The 14,048-nt window shown below is 29.2% G+C and overlaps 2 protein-coding genes across 2 annotated transcripts; one reads left to right on the top strand and one right to left on the bottom strand.

Moving 5' to 3' along the window:
• Window positions 1-549: 549 nt before the first annotated feature.
• LOC137805667 (uncharacterized) lies at window positions 550-1,641 on the top strand. The gene is made up of 2 exons (XM_068605607.2): window positions 550-607; window positions 1,172-1,641. Exons 1-2 carry the CDS (start codon window positions 550-552, stop codon window positions 1,639-1,641), a joined length of 528 nt encoding a protein of 175 aa, XP_068461708.2.
• A 6,728-nt stretch (window positions 1,642-8,369) lies between these two features.
• LOC137808100 (ethylene-responsive transcription factor ERF039) lies at window positions 8,370-9,721 on the bottom strand. Its single transcript, XM_068609050.2, has one exon. The coding sequence runs from the start codon at window positions 9,470-9,472 to the stop codon at window positions 8,777-8,779; it is 696 nt and encodes a 231-aa protein (XP_068465151.2). The 5' UTR covers window positions 9,473-9,721; the 3' UTR covers window positions 8,370-8,776.
• Between the last annotated feature and the right edge of the window lie 4,327 nt (window positions 9,722-14,048).

The raw sequence follows: 14,048 nt of genomic DNA on the forward strand, positions 1-14,048 counted from the left end.
ATTCAAGTTTCTATTCATTTTTTATTCTTTTCCATTAACTCTTCCGTCTAAACAAAGTCCTTGGATCCAGTGATCCTTGTACAAAAAGAAATAATGGGTGTATAACTCTATGTTATTTTTTTATATTAATAATAAAAAATAAATAAATATGAATATTTTAGGATGATCTATTTTTTATACATCAACTATCATAACATTTTTTATTAGATTTACTGACTTACATAACTTTTCTAACTAATAAATATATCATGACATCATTCTCATACAAATTATGTACCAATAAAAAAAATAAATAAATGGATAGAGTGTAAATTAAATGTAACTCATAATCTAGTCTTTAATTGAATCAAAGCAAAAACTCCCAGTAGATATAATACTCTACTTTAAAAATTACCATGTTTTTATTAATCAAAATTAGTAAATATAACTCAAAAGTAATTTTCTTTTTAAAAGTAATAATGATAAATCAACTTTTTTTTTTCTTCATGAACATAATTAATAATAAATATATAATTTCATTTTATCTTAGACACAAAACGATACCTTAAAATGGCTACAACATTTGTTTACGTGGTCTGTTCCAAAAATCATGATTCCACGCGCCACAGTAGATGAGAATTCTTAGCTTTTCTAGAAAGAATAAAATTTGAATCTTCACGTCACGCTATATTTTTAAACTTTTACTTCTATAAACTACTCTCTTATTTTACGTGTTGGAACTTCAAAAAAATATTATTATTTATTTATTATTAGCAAAGTTTAAAATCACATTAATTGCTTAAATTTTAATTCCATTTTTCCGTAACTTTAAATTTTTATATAATTTAAGAATGTCTTGTTTAGATTTTCGATTGAGCAAAACTCATGCTCAAAGGAGAAACTTTTCTCACTCAAATTCTCTCTTTAGTGAACATTTCCCACTTTAGAAAAAATCAAACAAGACCCAAACATGCAACAAACAGAGAAGTTATAAAATTCAACAAAATTGTTTTCTACAAACTCAACTATTTTTAACAAGTTTAAACCAACAATTAACAATACACTAAATCATTCAAAACTCAAAAACTCAATGACATCGGTTTAACTCAACATAACCACTTTAATTCAAACATTCAATATAACATCCATACTAACATTCAATGTAAAGCTGTTCCGTCTGCTTTATTTACAGTTTGGAGGGTGCTGGAGAATAAGATTGCTACTAGGGTCAATCTGGAAAGGCGTGGGGTGTTGGTGGAAAGTTCTTTGTGTTGTCTATGTGGGAAGGAGGAAGAGTCTCGCCGCCATTTGTTTTTCGCTTGCAGTTTTGCTTGGCGGGTTTGGTGTTTTTGCTTTAAGTGGTTGGGAGTGTCATTTGTGTCTCACATTGATCCTGCGTCAAATTTTGTTCTATTCAAGTTGAGCATGTTTTCTGATTCATTTAATGATGTATGGAGCACAATTTGGGTTGGGGTTGTGGGGGAAATCTGGATTCACAGGAACTCTATCATTTTCAATAGGAGGGTGGCTGACGCGTCAGAAGTGTGTGCATTGGTGCAAGCAAAGGTGTGGTCTTGGATTTCTGCAAAATGTCGTTCTACCTCGTTCTCCTTCTCTAGCTGGTTCTTTGAACCTTTGGAACGTATGAGAATGGTTTCTTGAAGTATGTTAGGTTTTTAGTAAGATTCGTGTTTTGGGTTGGTTAGTTTGGTAGTTTTAGGTTAGAAGTTGTTCTTTGTATATTTTGTATAAGAGTTGAACCACCCTTGAAGTGATTCACATTTATTTTATTTATTTTTTATTGCTGATAAAAAAAAAACTCAAATTATATCTCTACTTAAAATTTTCAACTTCTTCAACAACATTTTCACAATCAAACTACAACTCAAAAATTTAGAACAACGTTAATCTAATTAAATTTATTAACTCTTTTTACCTTTTATCTTGTGCTATTAACAGAAGATAACAAACCAAACAACGTTAGAAAGGTAGTACTTTACTTCTAGAGATCTTGAAAATAGATCATTATAGTCATTCTCTAGCAGAGATTAATCTATTTAACTGGTATCACATACATGTAGAAAACCCATACAAGGAAGCCAAAGAAGCCAAAGAGGAAAAGAAAAACTACAGATTTAAGGAAAATTTACTCGAAAACACAATCTAATAATTGGTTCAAATTGTTCTAATATATGTTATCTTTTAATCTGTGACCTTCTATCAGAGAAAAGATATATAAAAAATGTTAAAAAATAAGCTTAGAGAGATAGTGAAATTTTATAAATGAAACTAAATTATTAAAATTTTAACACACACGTACATATAACATGCTTTTAAAATTCTAAAAAGAGTTTGAACTCAAAATCAATTTTGTGGGACTAGTTTAAGTAAATTTTAAAATTTATCAAAGGCTGATATTATAGTTGCAGAATAAAATTAAAATGATGACGATTCTTCCATTATTTAATAGTTTCGTATTATTTAAGAGTTAAGTTAAAAAAATAATTTAAATATATATTTATCTTGACTTTTTAAGATAGTTTATAAAGAAAAAATTGTGATAGAGATAAAGGTGCAAAACGGATAATATCTTGAACATGGTGATTCACCATATAAACATTAAAAAGTTAGTTAAAAGTTGTACTTTTCTTTAATTTTATGGTTAATTTTTATGGTAGAGCTTGAAGTTTCAAAACATATGATATCTTATCTACGATCACATTAATCTTAAAATGATGTTATCTCAACGAATTTGCATTTAATAAATTACTTATGTAATTATTTGATAAATAAAATTGGTTAAAGAATTTATGATATTATAAATAATTAAGATGATTATTCATATATTAGTTTTAATTTATTTTCTTCTTACTTTAAACACCGGCTATAAATACTTCCAAAAAACAATTTAAAATTTACAATTGTGAAATATTCTAGATTTGACGGTTTAGGGTTTAGGGTTACATTCTGCATTAGGCGTAAAAAGTACTGCGAAGTGTAAGCCTAATAGATTAAAATGCGTTACTTAGAATAAGCTGATAAACAACCTCGGAGATGCGAGCTTAATCATAACCTTGCCAGAAAAGTACACCATAGTTGACATAAAAATATACTACTATCTAAAAAGGTTTTCGTTTTTCTCCATTATTATGCCAAAACCTTGAATAACTTTTTAGCCATGATTGTTGGAACTTGGTAAACGACGAGATATAGAAGAAGTTTTTAGATCAAGTTAGAAAATAATAGTTTTATCTTTCAACTATGTTGATAATGAAAAGGCCCATATTTAAACTATCCTTGGACGTTGCCTAGGATGCTTGAACAGGAGTAGCAACGGTCAAGTTCATGAGACATAACGTGTCTCTACTTTTATTGATGCTTATTCGTTGGTGGCTGAAAAATTAATCTGCTATGAAATCTTTGGTATCTTTCTACAACAATTGTGGGGACAATATATATATGAAACTTAGACCGTGAAACCAATAATTGGCACCCATTTTTAAAGAGCATTTTCCTCCTCCATTCTATGGTCAATATAGGTCAACAATGGACACGTGTCGTCACCATGTTGGGGAATTGCCCAAACCCTCATGCTGCAAATTTGTCCCTGTTTGACCCAAAATTAAATATTAATTGTCATAAATACGAAAATGATATTAACATTGACATGAGTGCTGCGTTAAATTGAGAGGGATTCAATTTTGTTACTTTTTAGGAAAGAAATATTGTGAGAAATATAAAACTCGTTTTGACGATTTTTAATAGTTATAAATGTTTTCATACTACTGTTCCCTCTTTTCTTGTGATGAGAGGTATAGTTTATACTAAGAAGAATTATTCCAAATTGTTATATATTTTTTTTTTATAATTTTTTTCATGTTAAACATTCTTATATAATTTTACATTTTAATTAGGTTTACACTTCAAATAACAATAATCATCTACTAATATATGAAAAAATATTATTAAAAAAATATAAAAATATAAAAAAATTAAATAAAAATTTATATATTAACAAAATTGATACATAGATCAACTATATTTATTTATAAAAAAAATTAAAAACAGATTAAATAAAAATATATTATACTAATAAATTCTTTATAAATAAATTTTAAATTAATCAAGTTATTAGCCTACGTAATTTTAAAACTTTAACATATTTTATAATTGTATGTATTGACTTGATTCAGAAACAAATAATAGTTATGATGAACTTGAAACTTTATCGTACAGTACTGTTACGTACCAAAACCAGTATATTAACCTTTTCTTTGGTTTATGTGATTTACATATAAATTATGGCATAATAAATAATATTATTTTATTTTGATTTTCTTTTATAATATTATAAAAAATTTATTAAATAAAAATCAATTTTAAAATTTAAAATAATTAATTACTATTTTACTAAATTAAAGATTATTTTATAAATTAAAAAATTATTAATATTTAACGTTGTTTTTGTTATTAATAAAAAATTTTAAAATAATTTTTAAAAGTTATTAAAATCTTAGCTACTTATTATCTTATATTTTAAATTAACTTTTTAAAAATAAATTTAAAATATTAATTATTAAAATTTTGATAATTAATATAGATACAAAATTAAAAATGATTTTATAAATTTTTATTAATAATAAAAACCGCTTTATATATAAATATTTTTTTTATTTTTTTATTAGTGTTTAATTTAATTAATTATTTTTTATTTTTTATTTGATTATTATTTAATAATCTTTTTTAAGTGTGAAATGATTGTGAGGATTTATTTATGTAAAATTATATATGTGGAAGTTTTCAAACCAACATATTTAATTTGTTTTCTTTAAATTGGGAGTTGTATAACTGTGATTTATCTAAGTTGTTTCAATTTAGAAGTAAAGGTTCAAGCAACACTCTGCCCAATATGTATGGCTAATCTTAAAAACATTTATTAACCATTTCTTCAAAAGTTAGGGAACCACTTTCGATTACTGGAATATTATTAGTACCCAAGTAATTAGGAAAAAATATTTAAATTATACCAATAATATATATTCATTTCTCAACTGGAAGAAATATCTAGATTATACAATAACATAAGTACTAAAATACTGGATAATAACTCCTTTCTATAAATAAACTATTATATGGAGATAACTTATATACTTAAATATCTTTAAATGCTTTGTAGAAAGTTTGGTAATGACAATGTTGGATTGTTCCTACAATGTTGAAGTCTAGTTGAGAATGATTTCCTTGTAATGTATAACTACAAATGGGTAGATTCTCGGGTGTGAGAATATTTTTGAAGTACAAGTGGTATTCGATATTTATAGTTGTTTGCCTACAATATCGACATTTTGGAGCTTGAAATACCTAACGACATCATTGCACATCGTCGATGTTAATCAACCAAAAATGTTTGTCGTGATCAAGAAGATTCGGTTGTAGATTTTTTTTTCTTTTAATTGTGTTTAATAATGGATGTTGACGTTCGATTCCCTTTAGATGATTCCACAATGAGGGTGCTTCGGGTGTTAAAAGTTGCTTCTACACAACTGCATTAGAATTGTTGGGCGTTGTTGCACGCCTTCCAGATTATGTGATTGATGTTGTGTTTGAGGACGATGACCAAAGTTTTTTTTCATTATTATAGTAAAAGGTCGAGGGATCGAATAGGGTGGTTATCGTTAGTCAATCAATAAAAAACTTACCTTTTGACTCCTTTTACTTCTTCGTACACAAATTTCAAATCTTGATTGGAAAAAATGGTTAATCTTATTTTTGTAACGGCAACATCCCTAAGTTTCCTTTGTATTGGATTAAGGACCCCGTGGGATATCATGTATGGTCGATGTTATGTATCACTTGTGAGAATTTAAAGACCTTAGCCATTTTGAACAATAGGAATTAACCATTTTGAACAATAGGAACTTGTTCCTATTAAAGATATTCCATATGAATTTGATGATGTTGGCAAAGTAGCTAGTCCTAGGGCCGAGGGTGATGGGAACGACATTATTAGCTTAGATTAGTATTGGCTTGTTAATCATATCTTTTTGATATTTTGTTACAAAAAATTGAAATCGGGCCATTAGTTTCTTATTAATGGAAGATAACTTTTCAACTTTGACATATTCATTTCTTCTCAAATCTTTCTCTCATTTTCTATTTTCTTTTGTGTGGGACTAATCGAATTATACGTATTTTTTGTTTAACTATTCTTTATAGCCTTGCCTATTAGTATGTTGGTGTTTTATCATAATCGTTTTAGTTGCGAAGAAACTAAGTAGGCTTCTTGGGATGGATTCACATTTGTGAAAGCTTCCTTGACCGAGAAGTCCTTTCGATTTTCATGAGATTGTTGGTAAGGATTCACGTTTGTGAAAGCTTCCTTCACCGAGTAATACTAGTTGCTATGTATGTTTAAGATAGATAAGATAAGGTTCAAAGATAATATTTTTTAATGCTTGGTACCTCATTATAAAACCTACCCAACCAAAACCCTCTTTAGGAAAAAAATTATCAGTGGTAGAAAAGGTGTACCTTAATTACATGATTCTAACTGTAGTAAAACTTCAAATGACTTGCATTCTAGGTTCTCAAGATGGTGTCGTCATTGACTTGCTCGAGTTGGTATGCTTTGTTTTGCAAATCTTCTTTGATCCGAAAAGAACCTTCCCAATTTGATGTTAACTTGTTGTCTGCAAAGCATGTTCTTGCTTCATTCCTCATTCTCCATATCAAGTGTCCTTGCCTGAATGATCTCAATTTTACCTTGGCGTTGTAGTGTCGAGTTAACCTTTGCTTGCATGCTTTCTCTCGTATCTTTGTTTTGTCTCGTAGCTCATTTAGGAGACCCAATTCAATCCTTACACATTCATTGTTGATCTGTAGGTCGTTTAGATCTCGATGAAGTGTTGGTTCCCCAACTTCGATGGGTAACATTACGTCAATTCCATAGGTGAGGTTGTATGAGACTCCTTGGTAGTGGTGTGTGGGGTGCAACATTATGCCCAAAGGACTTCTACAAGCTCTTTTGCCAATTTCCCCTTTACAGCTTCCACTCACTCTTTAAGTTGGGCGAGGATTACTTTGTTCACAATTTCGACCTGACCGTTTGTTTGAGGGTGTTTGACTAAGCTCGTTACATGTTTGATGACGATGTCTCTGAAGAAGTCAGAGAGTTTTTTTTATCATGAATTGTACCATTATTAGTGAAGATGGTTGGCACGACTCGAAACAAACATATTATGTTTTTCCACACAAAATTTTACTTATTTAACTATTATTTTTGCCAACGCTTTGACTTTGATCCATTTTGTAAAGTAGTTAATTGTAACTAATAGATTTTTTTTATCCCGATGCGGATGAAAAGGTCTGACAAAGTCCATATCTCGTAACGCAAATGGTCACGCATGATGGATAATGTCTTGGAAAAGAAAAAAAAGAGTCTTATAGACTCTTCGGATAAACCAACTTGAGCTTAAGAACCAAGATATTATTCAGAACTCAGAACAACTAAAGTCATTTTCAACAATCGACAGTTAAATATAGCACGACACACTCGACTAACACGTGTCCTCTAAATAATTGAATATAATTAAACAAATATATTATCCCTCAATACACCATAAAATATACTTAAGACCTAAAATATACTTAAGACCTGAGTCTTTAGCAGAATTTCATCCGGATATAAGTTTCATGAAACTAGTATGAAAAGAGATGTAGCTCCTAAGTAAAAGCACTTAAATGATTTTTTATAATTATCTACTTTTTAGACATCAAAATCACATTGACTTGATATCGAAATAATTGAACTTCCCATGGAGAGTGAAACAACAAGAGTTGAAGACGGTGGTCCTGTAAATTAACTTACTTTGCATGGTAATTTACTTTTTTGACTTCAAGTCTTTTTAGATGAAAAAAAATGCTAATAGAAGAGACTTTCTTTAAATCTTTGGTAACAATTAATACCGAAGCATGTGGTTCAAATCATGGCGGTGCAGTGCTTTTTTGTTTTTTTGTTTAGGATGAATGTAACCCATTTTGCAAGAAATCTTACATATGCTTTATGTGTGCTTTATTACAGTGTTACCAACCCGATCTGTGTCACAGTATCTTTATTCTAGTTGAAAGAAAAAGTTATTCTGCCAGCCAAACCATGCTTCTTCATGTGCAACATTAACTTGGGTCAATTACAAATATGCATAGGAAAGGAAAAAGAAAAAGGTTAAATTTAAGAAGCATGTTGGTATAATATTATATCATCATCTCATGATGATGTGCCTCTCCTGCCACTTTCAGTTAATTATAAATAGATAAACATTAAAATCTAGAAAGGCTGCCACAAAATTAGGACATAGAGACAAAAAGGGTAGTCACCAAAACCATAAAAAATATATAAAAAAAATACCCAGCTGAACTTTATTCCACATTCACCCATACATGATTGAACTGAAATTAGACAAACAGGAGGGGATTTACAGATGACAGGTGAGGAAAATTTACAACAAATGGAGGAATATGAACTTAACTTAACTACCTTATCTGAAAATGATAGATGTTTTTTTAGTATTTACATATAAATTCTTGCATAAAACAACTATAGAGAGGGTTTAGTGAAACTTGATTATTTGGGACGATGGACACTGAAGTTTGACACCCCCACGTCATGCTGCCATGTTGGATACTTCAATTGATTCAAGGTTGGAGCAAGTAGCCCAAAAGTGAAAGGAAGAAAGAAAAAGAGAGAAGCAGCAGAGACATCAAAAGAGAAAATTGGCCTACTTGTGCTCAGTAACGTAACTTAATATGATTCCCAAAGAAAAGGCTCCTCAAGCCGAAAACCCAGTTCCGGTCCGGTTACAAGCCAAGCCGAGGAATAATGAAACTCATCAGCTCCATGGCTCAAGTCCGGAGAGAGATCGGGAAGGTCCATGAATGTGTCATCCTCGCCCTTCAACGACGAATTCGATGATGAATTGGAAATGGAGCCGCCGCGGCTCAGCTCGGACTCAGCTTCATGGCTCCGGTGGTTGAAATCCAAGGCGGCGGCTTTGGCGGCGGCCACTTGGATATCCTTGGGGGAGTTGGTGGCGGGGCGGGGCAGCTCGGCAGCTAATTCGGGGAAATTGAGGAAGGCCGAGCTGCCTTTGATGGTGAGAGCCGCCACGTCGTGCGCTCGAGCCGCCATATCCGGCGTGGGAAAAGTTCCAAGCCAAATTCTTGACTTCTTCCTTGGCTCTCTGATTTCGGATACCCATTTGCCCCATTGGCGCATGCGCACTCCTCTATACGTGGGGTGGTTCCCATGATTGGTGTTAATGTTGGTTCTCTTGTTTTTTTTGTCCTTGGTGTTTGATGGTTGTTGGTCTATGTAAGAGGAGGAGGAGGAGGAGGAGGAGGAGGTGGAGGTGGAGGTGGAGGGAGTAATGGAGAAAGAGGATGATGAGGTGGTAGGTTGAACTTCTCTTTCCATGGGGTTTGATTCTTCCATGTCCATTGGAGAAATGGAAGGAAGAGGAGAGAAATTATTGTGATGGAGTGTGTGAAGGAAAAATGTGGTGAATGAAGAGGTTTGAAATAGAGGTGGGTTGAGCTGTGAACTACTTAGTACTTATAATTCTTTCCATATTAAAGAAATGGGTCCAAGTGAAAAAGAGAAACAGTTGCATTGCATTTTCTGCACTTCCCATTATATTCTTCTACCTCTCTCTCTCTCTATTTCTCTTTCTTTCTTTTTGCTCATTCTGATGCACAGTGGTAGAACTAGCAGTATAAATAAGCCTTGGTGGATAATCTCCGTATTCTTAAACTACCCTTGGATCCATTTTAATGTTTCTTCTGAATAAATTAGTTTATTAAATATACATGGTTACGTCCAATCAACTTACACTGGTAACCGTAAGTATCATTCTATTAATTATTATTTGTTTTTGTTTTTAACCCTGTTTTATTTTATGCTAATTATTAAAGCTACTTTTTGTGGAGTGACTTAATTTTAATTAATTTGCTGGCGGTATGTCATTTCATGCTAATTCAACGGCCGGATTTAGCCGGGGCAATTTTAATCCCCAGATGGTGGGCTCTTGGATCATAAGTGCCATGTTTATGCATCATCATCATCATCATAACATAATTGATCATTATGTAAGAGATTAGGTGTCACTCTGTCCGCATCTGTGTAGTTATCCTTAATCCCAAATCAAAAGTGGAGAAAAAAATAATAAAAAATAGACCGCAATGGTCCTAATATATTCAATTCAATTTCACCACTTTTTGTTTTCACTCACAAATGAGGATATTTTTGGTACTTACCAAACTTGGTGGACCCATCTAAACTTGTTTAATTATCTCAAAAACAAATCTTTTGGTATCAACCCTTATACTAACCTTTATACGAGCCAAACCCTTTTTCATATCAACCAAAAAAACAGAATTATTTGAGGTCTCGTTTTTATTTCAAGGATCAACTTTTTAATTCAAGTTTCTTGGAAGAAAGTATGTGAATGAAAGGACGTATTTCATTGTACATGATTAACCATGTCTTATTTATACAAATTAATAATCGATAAAGTGAATAAGAAGAAAAATGATTGAATTATATATGTTGTAGATGCCTTCTTACTTAATTTTTTCACATTTCTCCTGGTGACGGTTTGGTAGAATGGTGAAGCAGGTGGCTCTGTGTGTCAGTAGTGACTGCAAATGACATCATTGAATTTCATATTCTTCCACAATGTCCCTGCCTGTAGAACATTCTCTATCTTTTGGTTGCCTTTTTTTTTTTTTTTTCTCTTGGAGGACATTTTATTATTTTTAATCTGTTGGTGGTGTGTCAATTAAGTGTGGCACACAAGTGTCCACTCCAATCTGTTTTTTTTTTATTTAACACTTTTTAGAATTTTGTTTTTGTACTTTCACAAACTAATACCTCCATTAAAATCTAATTGATATTAAGGACGTGTTTAAATATATTTGACATTTCTTTATTTGATTACAAAATGAGTTTAACATTTTAAGTATAGGATTTTTATCAATTTAGTCTTTATATTTAAAAAATTTAAAGTAGTCTAAAAATTACTTAAAATAATTCAATTTGATCGCTCGTGTTAAACTATCTTCAACACGATAGTGTTAAGAAATTAAGTATCATTTAGTCTAATTTATATCTAATTATCAAATAAAATTCAATGAATTTTTTATTTGATTTGTAAAGTAAAAAATGCAAAACAAAAGTTAAAGAGAAGAAGAATAAACTTTAAATATTAAACGGTTTATGCAAAATAAAATGTAGCTCGTTTCATCTTGATTCCGTGAATGGATTTTCATGAATTAATCCTCCATTCATTGATGAAGAGCAGAAAATGCACGTGAGAGGAAAAAAAATAAAAGTCAAAACAAAAATTGAGAGAAAAAACAAGAAAAAAAGATAAAAAACAATTCTTAAAACTAAAAAATTCAGCTTATGATCTCTAAGTACAATTTTAGGACACATCTAGGCTATTGAAATGCTATAACATTTAAAGGTAAACATGATGTTAAATATGAGCTCTAATTAGATTCACAAGTCCAACTACCAAAATCTAAACTAAAACAACAAAAATTGAATATATTCTTTACAAAAAAAAATCAATAAATTTTCCTCAATTTCTACAATCATAAAAATAATGGTAGAGAAATCCAAATACAAAAAACTGTATCTTCATTTTAAAGCTCTTAAAATAAAAAAAATTCAATACACAACCTATATGACAGAAAGTGAACAATAGTTATGAACTGAAATATAAAATCAAATCAACTATATACAATAGATCAAATTTATTACTACTAAAAAAATAAATTAAAACTAAAACACATATAAAATACATTTTGATTATAAATAAATTTATAAATACACTACTATAAAATACTTATATAAACACCAATTTTAGAGGAAAAAAATAGTTGTATTAACTAAGTTTTTAGAAAAAAAATTAATATTTAAATTAAATAATTTTTAAATTGATATCTAATTAGTTATCAAAATTTTAACTATCTACAATATAATTTAATTTAGTTGATCTAATAACTAATTTTTTTTTCTAAAATAATTTATTTTTATTTAATTATTTTATAGTAATTATGTATGTATAAAATCTGTTACGAAGTGAACTTTAAGCTTAACTCAACCCCATAAAACCGACTCATAGGGTTGAGGTTTGCATCCACTTATATATAATGAAAGACTCTAATATCTAATCGATGTGCGATCTCAAACACACCCCTCACGCCGAGACTGCCAACTCGTGCGTGGGACTATATATTATGGGTGGTCTGATAGCGGCTCGATAGCAGGTGACCTGATAAGCCCAACAAACACTCGCTAGGATAAACTCAAAATGACTCTAATACCATATTACAAAATAGATCAGAGATGAATAAAAGAGAACAAAGATGAACAAAAGAGTAAAATGAAGGTAAAAGATATGAGAATGAATATCTCTTTTTCCTTTTTATTAAAATCAAAACAAATGGTCTGAATATATACAAGTAGTACACTCATTATAGGATTTAAATAAAGAGAAAAAGAATCAATAATTAAATACTAGAATCAAAAGTTATTCACCACTATAAAAGAACAACTGATAATTAGAAAAGACACTCAATTATTCTCTTCTATACAAAATTGATAATTAAAAAAAACACTCAATTAATATTAGGATTCTTCTATAACTCTGGTATCCGTATCCTTTAATAAAATCACGTATATTTTTCACAATATAGTACATCTCTATCTCTTTTAATTTAATAGCCTAAGAGAAAGAAATATAATATAAAAAAATAATTAATTTTCTTAATATTTATAAGTACTCATACTAGTATCTTTTAAACCAATATGAAATATCAATAAACATAAAATAAAAAAATGAGTTATAATGTGATTTACCCAATCATTGCAGGAAATTGGAGAATGACGACATAGAGCCACGAAAAATGTTTATTTAATGATAAGAAAGCATTTTTAAACTGTCTTAGAGTAAAAATATTATTGTGGAGAATATTGAAAACAAGTAGTTTATTATTGGATATCTCATCTGCAATTGAAGCTCTACTTAATGCTCAAACAGCAAACATGTACGATAACTCATTTCCAAAAGAGTCTAGTACTTTCCAAGAAGGTTCAACCCTTTTCAGTAATGCATTAAAAGACGTTTCACATCCCAGTAAATTCTACCTGTACACCTGTGTTTTTTTTTTTTCTTATTCATGTCTATATAATTTTTTTTTCACATGAATTAACCAAAATATACATAATTCCAAATGAATTTTGATTCATGATTTTCAAATTTATAAAAATTATTTTTTTAATAAAAGTTTGAATTATTTCACTACAAACAAATAATTAAATAAAAACTAATTTTAGAGAAAAAAATAATTAATTACTATATTAATTAAATTAGAGATTATTTTGGAAATTAAAAAAAAATTAATTTTTATTATTTTAAATAGTTTCTTGTAGTGTTTAGTACAGCTTAAATTATTTAGTTATATATCCATTTAAATGTACCTAGAAAAAATTATTTCATATTTAAATATTCAATATTTAGATGTAAATAATATTTATAATAATGTATATTTATTATAATTGTTACGTCTATTTAAAGTATTATTAATTTTTTTTATTCTTTAATCTAAATTAAAGTGTGTGTCCTACTTACTATTTATATTACTTAATTTTTATACAGTTAATACACACTTTAATTAATATTTTCAAACTTAAATCAATCGGTGTTATATATCAACATGTTCGAAGACCATTCAACTCCTAACAGTATATTTTCTAAATAAGAACATCTTTCAACTTTAAAAAGTAATTTTTTTAATAGTTCATAAATATTTTTTTTTAACTAAGTCAAATGACCTAGAAATTAGGTGGTGTTGTTTAAATTTTTTGAATTGTAAATTGGTTCATAATCTATGATATTTAATCTAATATTTTTAAACAAATTGATGTTTTTCTTATCACTAATGATGTAAATATATTTACAATTTTATACTTTTTTAATCTTTGAATCTTTATTAAAAATTATAAATTG

Source organism: Phaseolus vulgaris, chromosome 3, assembly GCF_051622355.1.
Source record: "Phaseolus vulgaris cultivar YP4 chromosome 3, ASM5162235v1, whole genome shotgun sequence".
In the NCBI taxonomy this organism is placed as follows: domain Eukaryota; kingdom Viridiplantae; phylum Streptophyta; class Magnoliopsida; order Fabales; family Fabaceae; genus Phaseolus; species Phaseolus vulgaris.

Excerpts from the sequence above, each read along its gene's own strand:
- LOC137805667 (XM_068605607.2), top strand. The coding sequence starts at position 550 with ATGGCTACAACATTTGTTTACGTGGTCTGTTCCAAAAATCATGATTCC. Across the intron at positions 608-1,171 it reads TCATGATTCCACGCGCCACA|TTTGGAGGGTGCTGGAGAAT; the intron begins GTAGATGAGAAT and ends CTTTATTTACAG.
- LOC137808100 (XM_068609050.2), bottom strand. The coding sequence starts at position 9,472 with ATGGACATGGAAGAATCAAACCCCATGGAAAGAGAAGTTCAACCTACC.